At 43.9% G+C, this 19048-nt stretch overlaps 1 protein-coding gene across 2 annotated transcripts in view; it reads right to left on the bottom strand.

Annotated features, from left to right (window-relative positions):
- Window positions 1-753: 753 nt before the first annotated feature.
- Window positions 754-19048, bottom strand: part of LOC105985855 (multidrug and toxin extrusion protein 1-like) — a 34760-nt gene continuing 16465 nt past the window's right edge. For both annotated transcript variants that reach the window (XM_013016564.1, XM_013016563.1), the window contains 11 exons: window positions 15703-15800; window positions 15372-15469; window positions 14916-15029; window positions 14766-14833; window positions 13654-13762; window positions 13484-13559; window positions 11383-11452; window positions 11000-11132; window positions 6054-6148; window positions 5449-5527; window positions 754-1660 (listed from right to left, as the gene is read on the bottom strand). In XM_013016564.1, the coding sequence (XP_012872018.1) occupies window positions 1434-1660; window positions 5449-5527; window positions 6054-6148; window positions 11000-11132; window positions 11383-11452; window positions 13484-13559; window positions 13654-13762; window positions 14766-14833; window positions 14916-15029; window positions 15372-15469; window positions 15703-15800 (1167 nt within the window). In that variant the 3' untranslated portion in view covers window positions 754-1433. The remainder of the gene's footprint in view (window positions 1661-5448; window positions 5528-6053; window positions 6149-10999; window positions 11133-11382; window positions 11453-13483; window positions 13560-13653; window positions 13763-14765; window positions 14834-14915; window positions 15030-15371; window positions 15470-15702; window positions 15801-19048) is intronic.

Below are 19048 nucleotides of genomic sequence, written 5' to 3' on the forward strand. Positions count from 1 at the left end.
CCAGGGCCTCAGGCATGCAAAGCAAGTACTCTACCACTAAGCCACCTTCCTAGCCCGTTCTAGCACCCAGGGTACGTGGTTTAGATCAAGATTTGCTCTGTGAACTTAACCCTACTAAGGGCTGAAAGAAACAGGGTAACTAGTTAATAATCTAAAGCCTTTATTAAAGCTTTGTCATCTGGACACAGCCAGGAAACAGCACTCTTGTTTGGATCTTCCCAGCTCTCCAACTAGGTACCCGTAGTCTCTGAGGTCTGGCCTCTCCAGGTAAAGATGACAAGTGCCACTGGTCGCTTGAACAAAATGTAGGACACAGGAAACTTATATTGAAAAATGTATTTTACGTAATTCATACAGGAGGAATTCTGAAGCATTTTATATATGCATTTGTGTCTTAGAAAACAGTAAGTAGAAGAAACAGGGAAGCATACAGGAGGAATTCTGAAGCATTTTATATATGGTCTTTGTCTTAGAAAACAGTAGGTAAAAGAAACAGGGAAGCACAGATTCCTAGGTAAGTATCCAGGGGTCCCTGATCCAGACAGGGATTCTTACTCCAACCTCATTCGTCTTGGTCTAAGATACAATATTCACCTTAGGTCCTTCATTAGAAATATACATCTTTGCCAGGAGCCCATGGCTCCTGTGTGTACTCCTAGCTACTCAGGAGGCTGAGATCTGAGAATTAAAGTTGGAAGTCAACCTGGGCAGGAAAGTCTGTGAGACTCTTATTTCCAATTAACCACCAAAAAGCCAGAAGTGGAGGTGTAGCTGAAGTGGTAGTGTGTGTGTGTGTGTGTGTGTGTCTGTGTCTGTGTGTGTATGCCTTTGAATTCTCAATTCTAAAAACCTATAGGCACAGCTAAATTATGTCCATACCTTAAAACTGCCACTTCTGGGCCTGTGCCTTAAGGAGGAGCCAATTTCCATCAGTTCAACTTTACACTGAATTCAGTAGAAGCTACTTTGAAATCTGAATTTAGAGCTTTTCCCCAAGCCAGTGCTATGTAATACCATCCTCTCTTGAAAGAGAAGACAGCCACAGTAAGTGGCAGCTTTCTGTCAGCCCTGCAAGTCATGAAGGTAAGCAATGTTCTACAGTGTGTTGTTACAAACTTTGATGTTTTGTAGATAGATGTATATGTTAAAAGCATTATGGACTTAAGGTTTCTCTTTCCTTTTTCCTCCTTTCTTCCTTCTTTTCTTTCTTCTTTTCTATTTCTTGTGTGCGTGTGTGTGTGTTTGTGTTTGTGTGTGTGTGTGTGTGTGTGTTCATGCTAGGAATTAAACCTAGTGCATGCTAAGCTCTACCATTGAGCTGCACCCCTAAGCCTGACTTACTTTCAAGTTACAATGGGCTTGTCCAAAAGTAATTACATCCTAAGTCTGGAAGCACCTGTGTCATGTGACCTGATTCTCTTTCTCCTGCCATATCACTGGATTCTTACATATACTCTTACTAAAATCCCTGCCACCAAGACTAAAACAACCCCCAAGAGCACAAGCCCTCGACGGAACACCAACTGTTTTCCAGACAATGTATTGCTGTCTGCTGGATGCTCAGGCAAAGGTTGCTGTTGGTGCATCCGTTGGTTCAATTGAGCCTTGTCCCTTTTTTCAATATCTCTCATTACAATTTCTTCATGGCTTTCAGTACCCTCTGTAGAGAATAAAGGATTTTAGTTAGCGTGTTGAAAGGAAAATTTTGTTTCTAACTGTATGAAAGAGGATAGAGATTGTGTGTGCTATTTGTTAGGAGAAAGATATTTTAGGAAGCAGTTGCTACAGTGGTTAAATGAATCAAATTGGGAGATAAGAACTTATAGGCACAACCTCCTATACTTGTTGTGGGGGAGGTAATTGTTTTACCTTTAACTGTTAACATTTCTTTTTTTTTTGGTCCAGTTGTGGGGCCTGAACTCTGGGCCTAGGCGCTGTCCCTCATCTCTTCAGCTCAAGGCTAGCGTTCTACCACTTGAGCCACAGCGCCACTTCCAGCTTTTTGCTTATGTGGTGCTGAGGAATCGAACCCAGGGCCTCAAGCATGCAAGGCAAGCGCTCTACCACTGAGCCACCTTCCCAGCCCAATTGTTAACATTTCTTAAGCTGAGTGCTGGTAGCTCATGCCTGTAATCCCAGCTACTCAGGAGGCTGAGATCTGAGGATTGTGGTTTGAAGCCAGCCTGGGCAGGAAAGTCAGTGAGACTCTTATTTCTAATAAACTGCTCAAAAAAGCCAGAAGTCAAGCCAGGCACTCGTGGCTCACACCTGTAATCTTCAGGAGGCTGAGATCTAAGGTCAGCCCAGGTAGAAAAGTCCCTGTGAGACTCTTATCTCCAATTAACCACCAGAAAACTGGAAGTGGCGCTGTGGTTCCAGTGGTAGATCGCTTGCCTTGGGCTGAAGAGCTTAGGGACAGTGCCCAAGCCCAAAGTTCAAGCCCCACAACTGAAAAAAAAAAAAAAGCCAGAAGTGGCACTGTGGTTCAAGTAGTAGAGTGTTAGCCTTGAGCATATAGAGGCTCAGAGACAGAGCCAGGGCTCTGAGTTCAAGCTCCAGAACAGGAAAAAATTTTTTTTCTTCAAATTATTTTTTGTTTATTTATGTGTTTTGGGTGCAGCTCTCCTGAGAAAACACGAAAGAACCAGCCAAAATCACTAAATTAAGCTGAATCCCATTATTGAAGCGAATCTAAAGTGAGCTCTGCTCATTACAATTTCATTCTAATTGTAAATTCTCCACCCTAGAGGCTGGTCTAGTTAACATTTTTAATATGCAAGGCACACTCTCCAACTGAGCATGCTTAGGAGTGTTCCTAAGCATATGATGAGGTATATTTCCCCCACAAAACCATCTTGTTTGGGGATTATTCCCAGTACACTCCTGGGAATGACCAATTCACTCTTGTTTCCCTGATATGTTTGTGGGCTTTGTGCTCACGAACAAAACCCATTACATTTGGTTACATTACATTGTATTCCTCTCTATTCACCGCTGTCAACCTGGAGCTCTAAGGAGCTCCTTTGTTTAAGAGTTTCAAGGGGCCAACACCCGTATAATAAACATTCCATTTGGTATGTCGGGCAAGTGGCCAAACCTGATCCTAAGCCAGGAACTTCAGACAGCATGAATAAAAACTAAGGAAAAGCAGAATTGACCACTGCCAGAAATTTAGCCATCTAAGAAGTCCAAAGAGCTTATTACAGTGCGACCAAAATGTGGCTATAGGACACTAGAATATGCCACCCAAATATACTCTTCTTTGGTATATTTCAAAGTGGTTATTTTGAGAAACTGCAGATAGTAGCTTTGAAAAGCTATCTGTAGCCGGGCGCTGGTGGCTCACGCCTGTAATCCTACCTACTCAGGAGGCTGAGATCTGAGGATCGCGGTTCAAAGCCAGCCCGGGCAGGAAAGACCGTGAGACTCCTATCTCCAATAAACCACCAGAAAACCAGAAGTGGCACTGTAGCTCAAGTGGTAGAGCGCTCGCCTTGAGCTGAAGAGCTGAGAGACAGCGCCCAGGCCCAGAGTTCAAGCCCCACGACCGACAAAAAAAAAAAAAAAAGCTATCTGTAAGGCATTCGCAACTATGAAGAAAATCGCCATCAGTAAAAGCATCTGTCTTGAGAAAATGGCTGTTCCAGACAACTTTTATTACTATAGAGACTTTATCTGAATAACAAGACCACAGGCCACCTTTATTCACCATAGATTTCTTTCCCTCATACTTCCTCCATAACTTGGGTAGCCACCATCTCTCAGAAATTTCACATCCTGTTTCTTTTCTGTAGTTCAGAGTGCTATATATGTAAGCTTCAGTCATCAGACCCTTCTTCAGACCTCCTGTTTCCTAGGACTCTTCTGCTTATGGTTGTAATTAAATATTGTTTTCTCCTGCTAATCTGTCATGTCAATTTAATTCACAGCCCAGCCACAGAAAGTAAGAGGTCCTTTGGAACAACAAACTAATGTGACTAACTGCTCAAGGAACTGGGTAGGAGAGGGAGTACTAAATTGGCAGGAACCGCCCCCCCCACACCCCATAACCAAATTTCCTCAGAAGCAATGGTCCAAACAAGCTTCTTGAAGAAGCAAGTGATGTCTAAGGACCACCAGGGACCCATTAACACAAACATGCAAATGTCACTTTCTGCCATGTTCCACACACAGCTGTGCCATGTTATCACACGTTCCTTTGGCAGAAGCCATGTCTGTTTGAGGCAATGGATGTGCTAGTCTCCCCATCTGATCATTACATATTCGTATACCTGTATTAACATATCATATTGTACTGCAGATATGCACAAGTACTCTGTGTCAAGTATAAATTTGAAGCCAGGAGCCAGTAATTCACACTTGTAATTCTAGCTACTCAATCTTGATTCAGATACAGCCTGGGCAGATAAATTAGAGACTCTTCTATCCAAACTAACCAGCAAAAGGATAGAAGTGAGGGTGTGGCTTAAATTAGTAGAGCACTAGCCTTGAACAAAAGAGCTCAGGGAGAGTACCCAGGCCCAATACACACACAAATGCATATATATGTATTTTTAAATATATTAAAACCCCTTCTATAAAATATAAATTATATATAAAATTTATAAATTTATATAATATGTATCATATAAAAATATAAATTTCTATAAATGTATATAAGATAATATATTATTATATAGGTTATATAAATCTATAAATTATAATATATGTCTATAAATGTATATATAGGATATGAATTTTCTAGATTTCTATAAATTATGTTATAAATTATATTAAGTTAATATCTTTATGATTTTTTATTTTTAAATTTAATAACACGTATGTTAATTTAATAATTTTAGTTTTCTGTTGTTGGTGGTGGTATTCATGGGGCTTGAACTCAGGGCCTGGGCACTGTCCCTGATCTCTTTTGCTTAAGGCTAGTGCTCTACCACTTTAGCATCACTTCCAGTTTCTTTTTCTGGTGGTTAATCAGAGTCTCACAGATCTTCCTGCTGGGGTTGGCTATTAACTGCAATTCTCAGATCTCAGCCTCTTGAGTAGCTAGGATTATAGGTGTCAACCACTAACGCTCAGCTTAGAAATTGTTTTATAAGTTCTTTTATATTTTAAAATTTAAGCTGAGCGACAGTGGCTTGGATCTGTAATCCTAGCTACTCAGGAGGCTGAGATCTGAGGATCACGGTTCAAAGCCATCCTGGGCAAAAACTCAGTGAGATGCTAATCTCCAATAAACTACTCAAAAATCAGTATGTTTATGGAATTGAAGCAAAGGAACTTTAAGTCAAATTACTTCAAAATAAGTGTGACTTGACTTTCTTTTTTGTTTCTAAACTTCAGTGCCTTCATCAATGGGCGCTCACTGCAGCCAATCTACTTGTGTCCCACACATGACCCCTCCGTCCTTCCTTTCTGGCCTTTGCCAGAGCTGAGATTATTATAACCTACCTGAATGAACTGGATCATGAGAGACAGCAGAATTCCCATTCAGAGCCACATTTACCTTCAAATTGGCATGTACCTGAGCCTAAAAAGTAAAAACACAAAGCAAGGGCACAAGGCATTAGACCATGTTGCTGAGACATTTCACTTGACTGTAATGGAAACTTCTCTAAATCAGTAGGATCCTCTGAAAAAGACTGAAATGGCCCTTTTCTACCTCCTATTTCCAGACCTCGTGTTGATCTTGAAAAGGTAATGAGAAGGGAGTGAACAAGTATCTTAGAGAAATATTTGGAGATCATCAAAGCCAATGTTAGGATAAACTTGGGAGACTTTCTCTCCCAGTACAATTCTCATCCTGAAATTGGCTTTTTAGGCAGAAAGGCAAGAAGAGGCTAGCATAGGGTGGGAAGAACCAGCTATATTTTCTATTCACTGAATAAACAAAGGAAAAATGATTCAGGACAGGATCGCATCTGAAAATCCAGTTAAAACCAAACCAAACCAAAAAGCATAATGATAACATAAGAGGAATGAACCCGCCAATATGGAACAACGTCTCACGTTGGATCCTGTTTATTTTCTAGGTGAGGAACAGCAAACACAATTACCTGTTGGCAAGCCTGTTTCCAATTGAGGTGAGAAATGAAGGCTAGAAAACACATAGCCTGCAAAACAGTGCAGATGATGATCCCCAACCACAGACCTGGACAAAGAAACGGGAGATGGGTTAATTCTGGAAATCGGCTGCCCTGCAGAGGACATGGCTCCACTTCACTTCTGTGGGCTGGGCTGAGAATCTGCGTTTCAGGCTGAGGTGGAACCAACCCACAGTGGGCCAGACACCTCCAATCTGCTCTCTTCCAGAATGTTCTAGAAGGCCCAGTATTCCCTGCAGCCACCTCCTGTGAGAACAAAGGTCTGGGAGGCTATTTTTGGCGTTGGTGATTTTAATACTTGGGTACTGAGAAAAATGCCAGCTACAAGGTAAAATTTCACAGGATGAACTACTTCTGCCCTATATGACTCAAAAGAAATGATGTTTGTTAGTTTGTTTGGCTGTTTTCAAGTGCAATAATAGCGTGTGTGTACATACGCATGTGCACATGTATGTGTGTTTGTTGGTACTGGGGTTTGAACTCAGGGTTTCATACCTTCTCTGGTACTTAGCTTTCTTACTCATGGTTGGTACTCTACTGTTTGAGACACATCTCCACTCCAGCATATTTCTGGTTATTTGGAGAAATGAAATCTCTCAGACTTTTCTGCCCCACTAGATTTGAAGCTCAATCCTCCAAGATCACAGCCTCCTGAGTAGCTAGGATTATACGTGTAAACTGAGCTGACTGTGCTAAACTGCCCTTTTTTTTTTTTTGGCATTACTTAAGTTCAATCTCAGGGCCTCATACTTGCACAGTTTGCTTACCTCTCTCACTTGAGCCATACTGCCAGACCAGCATTTTGCTGGCTAATTGAAGATGGAGTCTCGAGACTTTTCTGCTTGGGCTGGACTCAAACTGGTCTCAGCCACCTGAGTAGCTAGGATTACAGATGTGAGCCAGATAGGAACCCAGCAAGGACTAACTTTCTTTAAGCACAGACTGCTGGAAGCTTCTGGGATAGGGTTGAGGATCTAGATAGTTTTGGAGGGGGAATGGATGATGGGAAAAGCCTGTAAATCTCAATGCACCCTGTAGACTCTACCCAATACAAGCCTACACAAGGCCCTGAGGGAGATCGGATGAAGAGAGGTGTTGTCCACAGTAAACTAATGGGAGAATCCAAGCTCAGCAGAGGTGTGAGAGAGACTGTATATACAAATAGACAATGGCCAGATCATATGTAAAAATAGAACTCTGGGGGGGCACCAGTGGCTCACACCTGTAATCCTAACTACTTAATAGGTTAAGATCTGAGGATTGTGGTTTGAAGCCAGCCAGTGGAAGGAAAAGTCTCTGAGGCTTTTTTTTTTTTTTTTGCCAGTCGTGTTGCCTGAACTCTAGGCCCGGGCACTGTCCCTCAGCTCTTTAGCTCAAGGCTAGAGCTCTACCATTTGAGCCACAGCGCCACTTCCAGCTTTTTCTGCTTATGTGGTGCTGAGGAATCGAACCCAGGGCTTTATCCATGCAAGACAAGCATTCTACCATTGAGCTACCTTCCCAACCCAAGTCCGTGAGACTCTTATCTCCAATCTCCAATAAACTAATCAGAAAAGGTAGAAAGTGGTACTGTGTCTTAAGTTGTAGAGTGCTAGCTTTGAGCACAAAGAGGCTCAGAGACAGAACCCAGGCTGAGAGTTCAAGCCCCAGGACCTGCAACAAACAAACCAACCTCTGACCTATAACCACTGCAACAAATAGCCCAAGGTTCCAGTCTGCTAGAAATCAGATTTGCACAAAGCTGGACTGCCATCTCTAGCAACAACCTATGAAGCTAAACAGTAACTTCTCAGTTACAATTAGCTCAGATTTGGTTAATAACTGACAGTCTCCCTAATTTTAGTCACCACTGCAATTTATGACCAATCAAAGTATGTACCTTTAACCCATCTTATGGAAGCTCTTTGTTATTCAGCCACCTCTAGTTGGCACATACCTAAGCTGTCTGTTCTGGTCATATAGCTCTCCTACTCTTTGGGCTGCCTTCTGGTCTCTGCCTAAACACAGGTCAATGGCGTCCCAATTCCCTTGTGTAGCAGCCTAGAAATGCACAGTCTTTGCTTTCCTCTTTTGCTTTGATTTATTTCAGCTGCTGTCCAAATCCATGTAAGGGTTTACTATGTAATAGGGTGACTGTTGTCAATAATGGAGTGTGTTTCAAATTAGGAACGAATTTCAAATTCCTAACCATAAAAATAATGCAAATAAGAGGAAGGATATGTTAACTATCTAAATCTAATTACTCAACATTGTACACATATATCAAAAGATCACCTCAGCCAAGCATGGTAGTGTATACTGTAATTCTAACTCATGAAAAGTGAGGCAGGATGCTTGAGAGGTTGAGGCCAGCCTGAGCTACCTAGTGAAAACTTATCTCAAAAATCATGTTTTGTCCCTTGGGCTGGGAAGGTGGCTCAGTGGTAGAGCGCTTGCCTTGCATGCATGAGGCCCTGGGTTCGATTCCTCAGTACCACATAAGCAAAAAGAAAAAAGCCGGAAGTGGAACTGTGGATCACGTGATAGAGCATTAGCCTTGAGCTGAAGAGCTAAGGGACAGCGCCCAGGCCCAGAGTTCAGGCCCCACGACCAGACCCCCCCAAAAAAATCATGTTTTGTCCCATAAATGTGCAAAATGCTGATTTGCCAGTTAAAAATAATATTAACAAAAAAGATATGAAAGACACTGTAAGCCAGAAGTGGAGTTGTGTCTCAAGTGGTAGAATGTTAGGCTTGAGCAAAAAAGCTTAGAGACAGGGCTGGGAATATGGATTCATGGTAGAGTGCATGCTTTATATGCATGAAGCCCTGGGTTCGATTCCTCAGTACCACATACACAGAAAAAGTCAAAAGGGGCACTGTGGCTCAAGTAGTAGAGTGCTAGCCTTGAGCAAAAAGAAGCTCAGGGACAGTGCACATGTTCAGAGTCCAAGCCCCAGGACTGGCAAAAAAAGAAAAAAAAAGGTTGTAAAGTATGCCCTTGGTATTTTATATTCATTGAATATTATAATGATAATATTTTGGATAAATTGTGTAAAATAAAATATATTACTCCCCAAAATCCTCTAATATTTCCATTGTCTCTGTCATTGGCAAATCTAAAACGTGAATAATACCAGAAGTGCAACCTAATAATTTTCTGCATCATTTTCCAAAGATCTCCAGTCCATTCTTTGAACACTGTATTTTTTATTCAAATATTATTGAACTGGAGAAAAAGCTGTAAGCCAATGGAACTCATTGGACTGGATGTTCTCCGTAGAGATCAGATGACTTCTCAACACCTCTGTAAGTCATTACTTCACCCCAAAGATAATGTTTAGCTTTTAATATAATCATTTACTCACTGCCAATGTATTCTCCATTATTATTTTAGAAATCAAAGCTGAGCAGTCATTGTTTCCCACCCCCTTTTTTTTGTGTGCAGGTCTTAGAGCTTGAACTCAGGTCCTTGGGGCTGTCACGAAGCTTCTTTGGCTCAAGTCCAGCACTTTTTTGGTAATTTTGTAGAGATAAGAATCTTACAGGGGGTTGGGAATGTGGCTTAGTGGTAGAGTGCTTGCCTAGCATGTATGAAGCCCTGGGTTTGATTCCTCAGTACCACATAAACAGAAAAGGCTGGAAGTGGCTCTGTGGCTTAGTGATAAGAAGCACAGGGACAGTGCCCAGACCGTAAGAATCTCACAGACTTTCCTGTCTGGGCTGGCTTTGAACCTTGACCCTCAAGTCTCAGCCTCCTGAGTAGCTAAAGGCATGAGCCACTGGTACCCAATTATTTCCCTATTTTAAAAATTCAGCATACACTATATGGAAAACGAACTATGCAACTTATGTGAAGGGACAGGAAGGGGAAACTGGAGGAAAATGAAAGAAGGGGTGACATTGTTCCATAAGAATTGTACTTGTTGGGCTGGGAAGGTAGTTCAGTGGTAGAGTGCTTGTCTTGTATGTATGAGGCCCTGGGTTCGATTCTTCAGCACTACATAAGCAGAAAAAGCTGGAAGTGGTGCTGTGGCTCAAGTGGTAGAGCTCTAGCCTTGAGGTGAAAAGCTGAGGGACAGTGCCCACGCCCAGAGTTCAGGCCCATGACCGACAAAAAAAAAGAATTGTACTTGTTACCTGACTTACAAAATGGTAACCCATCTGTACAACACCTTAATAATAATAAAATTATATTTAAAAATAAACGTTACGGAAAAAAAAGGAATAAGAATAACTCTGGTATTTTCAGATCCTGGAAATTCAGTTCATCTCTGCAAATTTAAGGTGAAAACTTGCCCTGCCCCATCTTCATCCCACCCTGGTCCTGTGTGGGGTGAGATCCACAAGAAACTCAGATTAAGATTATTTGCAAGTGGGAGGCAGGGGCTGTAGAAGGGCCAGAATAAAGAGGACATCACTGGTCAGCCTGGCCCTCTCTGAATCCTGGCATGCTAAACTCACAAGTCACCACTCCTGGGCATTCTATGTCCAGCTACCATGTGGTTTCCCCACATCTTCCAGAATGGACAATGGCAGTTGACCTCATCCCTCTGAGAGTGTCACTGTCCCAGGGGCTGTCACTAAGGAAACAGGACAGGCTCTACAAAAGGGACATCACTGAATGCCTCAGCCGCCCTTGCTGTCATGTCCTTTGAAGAAGTGACAACTGGGTGACTGAGGACAGGAAAAAGAAGAGAAAAGGCATTTGGTTTCTTCAAGTGTGGGGAGGTGGAAGATCCCCCACTGGGGTCAGGGGTCAGGGGTCGTGGCTGTGTAGCCGTGGGGCCCTGGCCAGAGCACCTTCGTGCCTACTGCCATCTGTCTGTCTCTGTCTGTCTGCAGGATTCCAGAGTGAAGTTTCAATGTGCCTCTGCCAGTCATTCCCTGGGTTCTGCTGGCTCACAGTTGAGTCTTACCGAGCACTCCAAGATTGGTGGCAAACATCAGCGCAATCCCGATAGGGAGGCCAATCACGTAATACCCTATGGCATTAACGATGGCTCCAACCTTCTGGTTTCCAGTGCCCCTCAGAATGCCACCGCTCGTACACTGTAGGCAAAAGACAGGTAACATCCATTCATATGAGCCATTGCTGGGCTTCTAAAGAACCCCCTTCTGAGCCTGGACCAAACATTTTATCACTCCGTGACATCACAGGCTGGTGACATATACTCTGTAGAAGTCACCAGGACAATAATACTCAATAGGACTTCCCACTCAAGTCCTTCTTCTAAGGGGACCTGAAGTTTATTCTCTTCAGAAAAAATAGGTAGCAGGCCATCAAGGAGCTTATACTCACAGCAAGACTTTCAAAGAGGTGGGACACTGCATATATGGGGACCACCTGAGCCACCAGAGCCACGATGTCTCTGTCAGGAAAGTAAAGCACATGGTGATGAGTGGGAAACATGTATGGAAAAAGAGAAGAACATGAGTCCCAGGTGAAGCGACCCCTTTTCTGATGCAGTTCAGCAAGATTCTTGGTCCAGCTGGCTTGGCGCATACACACCAGCCAGCCATGGGCCTGAGGGGAAGAGGGGTACTTCTACAGTGCCTTAGTCAAAACAGGAAAGAGATTACGAGTTGTTTTCATTACTTTATAAAAACACAGTTCATATAGATTAATTAAATGATGTGATATGCTTCTGTCCTCTCAAACTAAAGTTCAGCTTGTATTACCATCTTTCTTCTAAGGTGGCTCCTCAGATCAAGTCTTAACATGCCTCTCAGTATCTGAATGAAACATTGCAGAGAAAGTTAAGGTGCTCTAATATAGAGGATTGGGGGTGTGGCTTGGTGGTAAAGTACTTGCCTAGCAAGTGTGAGGCCCTGGGTTCCATCTCCAGCATCACCAAAAATTAAAAACTGCTCACCACAGAACTAGGTAAGCTGGCAAAGCTATAAAGATCATGGGAACAGTGTGGAGAGTTAGCTGTTAGCCTTTATGATCTGAAATGTGTCCTATTCCCTAATGCTAGACACTTAGATTCTTTCTCTTTTTCTTTCTTTTCTTTTTTATGGTACTAGATTTTGAACTCAGGGCCTCATGGTGTTCACAACTCTCTTTTCCTATATAATGTATTACATACTCTTTTATATTCCGCCAAAACATATCATTTCCAATATACTGCTCAATTAAGTCTATTGCTATGTTGCTATTTTTATTTATTTGTTGCTGTTGGGGATTGAATCTAGGGCTTCATGCATCCTAAGCACACATTCTACCACCAAGCTATACAATAGCCCTATTTGGAGTTTTTTAACCAGTGGTCTGCAATTTATTTGTTTGGTTGTTTTGTACTGTACTTTCACTTGGCTTTTTCTTTCAAGGCTGGTGCTCTACCACTTGAGGTGTATCTCCACTTCTAGCTTTTCGGTGGACTTTTCTGCCCAGGCTAGCTTCTAGCCTCTGTCCTTAGATCTCAGCCTTCTGACTAGCCAGGATAACAGATATAAGCCACCAATGTCAGCCATTGGTAAAATTTCTATTTGATTTGACAAATAAAATCAGGCAGTTTGGCAGATACCAAGATGATTCTTCTCATCAGGACCAAAATACAAGTTGAATATTCCTGATGCAAATTATTTGGAGCCAAAACTGCTTCAGATTTCAGATTATTTCTGGATTTTTGAATAACTCCAAATACATTATGAGATATCTTGGAGATAGGACTCTGATCTAAGCACAAAATTAATTTATATGAGATACACAATTTATATACATACCAGTAAATCTGCATTTTTGACCGCTCTAGCACACAAAGCTATATAACATCATGTTAGCAATCAAAAAGTTTCAGATTTTAGAGTATTTCTGATTTTGGATTTAGAATATCCAATCTGTCTGAAAATGTACTCCACAGTACCAAAAATTATTTTTAAAAATCCATGGGCCAGGTGCTAGTGGCTAATTCCTGTAATACTACTCTGGAGGCTGAGATCTGAAGATTGTGGTTCAAAGCCAGCCCAGGCAGAAAAGTCCCTGTGAGACTCTTAACTCCACTAAACTACTCAAAAAAGCCTAAAGAGGTGCTGTGGCTCAAGTGGTAGAGTGCTAACCTTGAGCACAAAAGTCTCTGGGACAGCACCCAGGCCCTGAGTTCAAGACCCAGGACTGACAAAAAAAAAGTAAAATAAAATAAAATACATGAGTATTCTGACCATCAGAAGAATATGTTCACTACTAATACTCATTAAATTGGCATTCTAGATTATAAACTAGTTTCTATATCTGATCAATTAAGTTCTTCCCAAGGAATATCAGTGGAGTTTCTGATCTTGCAAATTACCCAAACACCTCTCCAGATGCAGCACCCCTACCCCTAGCCATGATAGCAAGACAGCAACCTATCCATCTCTTGATCACAGATTTTCCATTTCAAGAAAACCCCAACACTCACCGGTCAGTAGTGAAAATGTAGCCCACAAAGTCCTTACAGCTTAACATCAGGACACAAAAGGCTACAGCAAAAAGCACTGGAGGAGGAAAAAAGAACAGGAGAAAGGAAACTGTGAACAAGGAGGGCTGGACAACATGCACTGAGAGCCTCAGCTAAATAGGTCTATGTACCTGTGACCAGCAGAGCAACCACTGAGGACTTCTTTGCTTGCTCTATGTTTCCGGCACCCAGTGCATTTCCTACCCGGACACTGGCAGCTACGCTGATGCCAATAGGGATCTAAAATGAAAAGGAAAACCTGCAACAAACTGCCCAGTGCTGGCATGGCACAGATAAGCAATATCAGGCCTCACACCTCACTGGCAAAATGGTGCTTTGCAACATCGTTTGGCCTAGTTAGGAGGCTAATGTGGGACCTGGGGTTAATGACACTCCTCACTGTGGGAACCTTCTTTTTTTCTTTTTGTTGTTGTTTTTTTTTTGGGGGGGGGTCCAGGCCTGAACGCTGGGCCTGGGCGCTGTACCTCAGCTCTTCAGCTCAAGGCTAGCGCTCTACCACTTGAGCCACAGCACCACTTCCGGCTTTTTGCTTATGTGGTACTAGGGAATTGAACCCAGGGCCTCAGGCATGCAAGCCAAGTGCTCTACCACTGAGCCACCTTCCCAGGATAACATTTTTTAAAATCCAGGATGACATTTCATTTCCATCAATAATTTCTTTCTTTCTTTCTTTTTTTTTTTTTGCTTGGTCGTGGGGCTTGAAGTCTGGGCACTGTCCTTCAGCTCTTCAGCTCAAGGCGAGCATTCTACCGCTTGAGCCACAGCGCCACTTCTGGTTTTCTAGTGGTTTTATTGGAGATAAGAGTCTCATGGGGGGCTGGGAAGGTGGCTCAGTGGTAGAGCGCTTGCCTTGCATGCCTGAGACCCTGGGTTCGATTCCTCAGCATCACATAAGAAAAAAACCAGAAGTGGCGCTGTGGCTCAAGTAGTACAGTGCTAGCCTTGAGCTGAAGAGCTGAGGGACAGCGCCCAGGCCCAGAGTGCAGGCCCCACGACCGGACCAAAACAAAAAACAACCAAAAAAAAAGAGACTCATGGATTTTCCTGTCTGGGCTGGCTTTGATCCTCAGATCTCAGCCTCCTGAGTAGCTAGGATACAGGTGTGAGTCACCAGCGCTGGCTCCATCAATCATTTCATATATCACTGCTACATGTTACCAATGTCAGTGCTTACTTGTGGGGACCATCTCCCACGGCCCCAGGGCAGCTCTGGGACACTTACCATGTACACGATGACAGCCAGTTCATACACAATGGACTGGGCTCCCAGCTCTACCATGCCCAGAATCCCTGCAAAGACAGACAGTTGACACCTGGCTCTAGACAGAGCCCCCAGTGCCCAGGAGCTGTGCCTGCCTCTCAGCATACGTACCACTCAGGAAGCTGCCGATCTCATAGGCCCACCACTCAATACAGAGCATCAACATGCTGGGGATGGCCAGGTGCAGAAAGGAGGCCCAGTCCTGCAGGCACTCAATGGACCACCCTGCAGGGGCAACACACAGGTTTTCATCAGATCTGGCCTTCAGGCTGGATCTCAGCCCCAGGCAAAAAGCTATGGCCAAGCTGTAAGACAAAAGACAACCTTAAGCCAGACACTGATGACAGGTCATGCCTATAATCCTAGCTCTCTAGGAGACTGAGATCTGAAGATCTAGGTTCAACACCAGCCCAGGTAGAAGTCTGTGAGACTCTTATTGTCAATGAACCAGCAAAAAGCTAGACATAGAGATGTGGCTCAAGTGATAGAGTGTTAGCCTTGAGCAAAAAAGCTAAGGGAGTTCAAGCCCCAGTACTGTCACATATACACACAAAAAGCAGCATTTACCTCCCCAAGTAGCTTGATGTAGTTTTCTCCAGAGGATGTAGAGAAAGAGGAGGAGAGCCAGAGTAAACTGGGCGATTGTATTGGCCAGTGCAGAACCCCTGGGAAAGAACAGTAGCCAATTGAATGTGTACTAATGTTCTTTCAGTAAGGAGGGGCCATGTGTATCTTGCTTTGCCCTCTTCCTGAGGCCTTGAAGTTGTCTTTTTCCCAGGACAGCATCCTCCACCCCTGATAGCACTCAGTGTGAGGAGACCACATATGGGCCAGATTGGAAACACCACCCACAAGTCCTCCCTCTTCCCTGTCCCAAGAGGAGGCTGGATGGACTCACATCACCCCCAGATTCAGCTGATAAAGGAACAGATAGTTGGCCAGGGCATTGACAAGGTTGGCTGCAAATCCAGTCACGATCTGGGGCAGAACGATTCCCTGGAACAAGGAGACACTGAGGGTCCAGGCCAAACTCACCGTGCTACACAGTAGGACAGGTTGACAGGATACAGCGCCCCTTTGGCTCTTGCCTTCCCTGTCTCCCATCCCTTCCTCTTCTCTCTTTCATATGTGAAGCCAGGAGCTCCGCCACAGGAGGTGAGAAGGCAGCAGGACAGGCAAGGACGGGCAAGTTTAACAGGTGTATAGACGATATTTTCAACATGGGATGAAGATACTGTACTCCTTGTCATGAAAGTTGAAATTCAGAACACTGACCAAAGATCTTGTGAAACTAGAATTTCTTTCTGGAATATGGTAGAGACTATCATAGCTGACTGAGAAGCAGAGTAGCGGCAGGAGAAACATCCTGTCTGGTATCCCATATATGGTAGTACACACCTGTCATGCCAATATTTGGGAAATGGAGGCTAGAGGATTGAGGGTTTGAAGACAATCTTGAACAAAGTTGGTAGGACACTATTTTAAAAACAAAATACACAGCGAAGGGCTGGGCTGGGTGGGTGTGGCTATGGTGATACAGCACTTGCTTAGCAAGAGGTCCTGGGTTCAATACTCACAACTTGGGAGGAGGGGAAAGAAGCAAATCAAATTGACAATCTAATTTCCATATAGAAGATGAATGAAATTTATGTTCATTCAGTAACATGTAATAGACACCAAATTATTTTGGAAGGGGGCACTGTTTCCACTGCTGTCCCATGTTACATTCCCCCCCCACCATTTTTTTTGTTTTTTTTTGGGGGGGGGTCCAGTCATGGGGCCTGAACTCTGGGCTTGGGCGCTGTCCCTGCGCTCTTCAGCTCAAGGCTAGCACTCTACCACTTGAGCCACAGCGCCACTTCCAGCTTTTTTCTTTTTGCTTATATGGTGCTGAGGAATTGAACCCAGGGCCTCATGCATGCAAGGCAAGTGCTCTACCACTGAGCCACCTTCCCAGCCTCCCCACCCTTTTTTTTTTTTTTTTTTGTCGGTTTTGTCAGTCGTGGAACTTGAACTCTGGGCTTGGGTGCTGTCCTTGCACTCTTCAGCTCAAGGCGAGCTTTCTACCACTTGAGCCACAGCACTACTTCCGGTTTTCTAGTGGTTTATTGTAGATAAGAGTCTCAGGGACTTTCCTGCCCAGGCTGGCTTTGAACCATGATCTTCGGATCTCAGCCTCCAGAGTTGCTAGGATTACAGGCGAGAGCCACCAGTGCCCGGCACACCCCTTTGGCAGCTTCTTTCTTACTGAGAAATTTTGTTCTCAAAAATCACAGACCATATGAACTTTTGCTATTCCAAATTGTATCAGTAAACAAACAAACAAAAAGCTCTACTCTTGACCAGATGATTAAAGTCGCTGTAACACCAAAAAGGAGTCTAGGGCTAGGGTGTGGGTCACTGATACAGCACTCAGCATGCATAGACTGAGGTTCCCTTCCCAGCACTTCAAAAATGAAAACAAAAAGCTACTCAAGAGGCTGAGATATGAGGATTGTTTCAAAGCCAACTGAGCCTTTCCACCATCAACCCCCCAAAAAAGTCTGTGAGATTCTTATCTCCAGTTAACTGTCAAAGAGTTGGAAGTGGAGTTGTGGCTCAAGTGGTAGAGCCCTAGCCTTGAGCAAAAAAAAAAAAAAAAAAAAAGCCAAGAAAAAATGCAAGGGCATAAGCTGAGACCCTAGTACTAGAATGGGGGTTGAGGGTGCGGTTTGAAGGGCAGCTTCTAATTCAGACCTGGATATGGTTTCTCCATCTATCTTAGCTTTGCAGTTTCCAAGTGAAAAGGGACCTAGTTGCACAACACAGTCTAGACTTGAGGCTTCATTGTCAGCCCTGCTCTGCGCTGAGCCTACAAACCAAGGCTTCACTAAATCCTACCTGATCCCTGTGCTTCTTATGATTCCTTGTCTGCTAAGACCAACCCCCTCTAGCTCCTCTCGTCTCTACAGCGTGTGAGTGTGTGTGTGTGTGTGTGTGTGTGTGTGTGTGTGTGTGTATGATGGGGAGATCTGTGATCAGATTTTAATTCCAAGAAAATGATAAGAGCAGCAGCATGATTTAAAATAGACATAGAGGGGCTGGGAAGGTGGCTCAGTGGGAGAGTGCTCGACTTGCATGCATGAGGCCCTGGGTTCCATTCCTCAGCACTACATAAGCAGAAAAAGCCAGAAGTGGCGCTAGCCTTGAGCTGAAGAGCTGAGGGCCCAGAGTTCAGGCCTTACAACCAGGCCAAAAAAAAAAGACCTAGAGAAAAACTGGCAGTAGGGAAACTGGTCACAAAGCTCCTACTGAAATGACACAGAGCACAAATGACAAGAAATGATTTAAGTGGTGGTATAGAGGAAGGAGAGGAGCAGAGAGGACCTCCAAAACTAAGTAACTGATCAAACAGAGGTAGAGGAAGAAGATAACATCACAGGGCAGGTGTGTGGCCTATGAGAGGCAGGTGAGGTGCCGTGGGGGAAGCCACTAATTGAGACAGGATCCAAGAGGCGCAGCAGGCTTCCCTGGCAAGGAGGGGTCACAGCTGGGCACCAGTGGCTCACGCCTGGAATCCTAGCTATTCAGGAGACAGATCTGAGGATTGTGGTTCAAAACTAGCCTGAGCAGGAAAGTCCTTGAGACTCTTATCTCCAATTAACCACCAAAAAGACAGAAGTAGAACAGTGGCTCAAATGATACAGCACTGGCCTTGGGCAAAAAAGTTCAGTGAGGGGCTGGGAGGTTGGCTCAGTGGTAGAGTGCTTGCCTTACATGCATGAGGCCCTGGGTTCGATTCCTCAGCACCACAAAAGCAGAAAAAGCCAGAAGTGGTGCTGTAGCTCAAGTGGTAGAGCACTAGCCTTCAGCTGAAGAGCTGAGGGACAGCGTCCAGGCCCAGAGTTCAAGCCCTATGACCAGAAAAAAAAAAAAAAAAAAGCAGCTCAGGGGCCGTGGTAAGGCCCTGAGCTCAAGCCCCAGGACCTGTATCAAAAAGTGAATGAATAAAAATAAATAAATAAAAAAGGAGGAGGTATCACCTATGTAAATTTCATGAGTTTCCCGTAGAGGGCTAGAAAAAAAATCTGGAAGCCAGAGAGATTCTTGTCGGGGAGCCACATGCCCACAGATGGAAAGGTAACACACGAGGAGGTAGCTTCTTCAGGGAGGGTCCTAGAAAGTCCAGGGGAGTCATCTTAGCCTCCAAGTTCCCCTCACTCCACACCTGAAAGTCTAAGCATTACCCAGCTTTTTTTTTTCTG

This window comes from Dipodomys ordii, unplaced genomic scaffold, assembly GCF_000151885.1.
Source record: "Dipodomys ordii isolate 6190 unplaced genomic scaffold, Dord_2.0 Scaffold31, whole genome shotgun sequence".
Classification (NCBI taxonomy): domain Eukaryota; kingdom Metazoa; phylum Chordata; class Mammalia; order Rodentia; family Heteromyidae; genus Dipodomys; species Dipodomys ordii.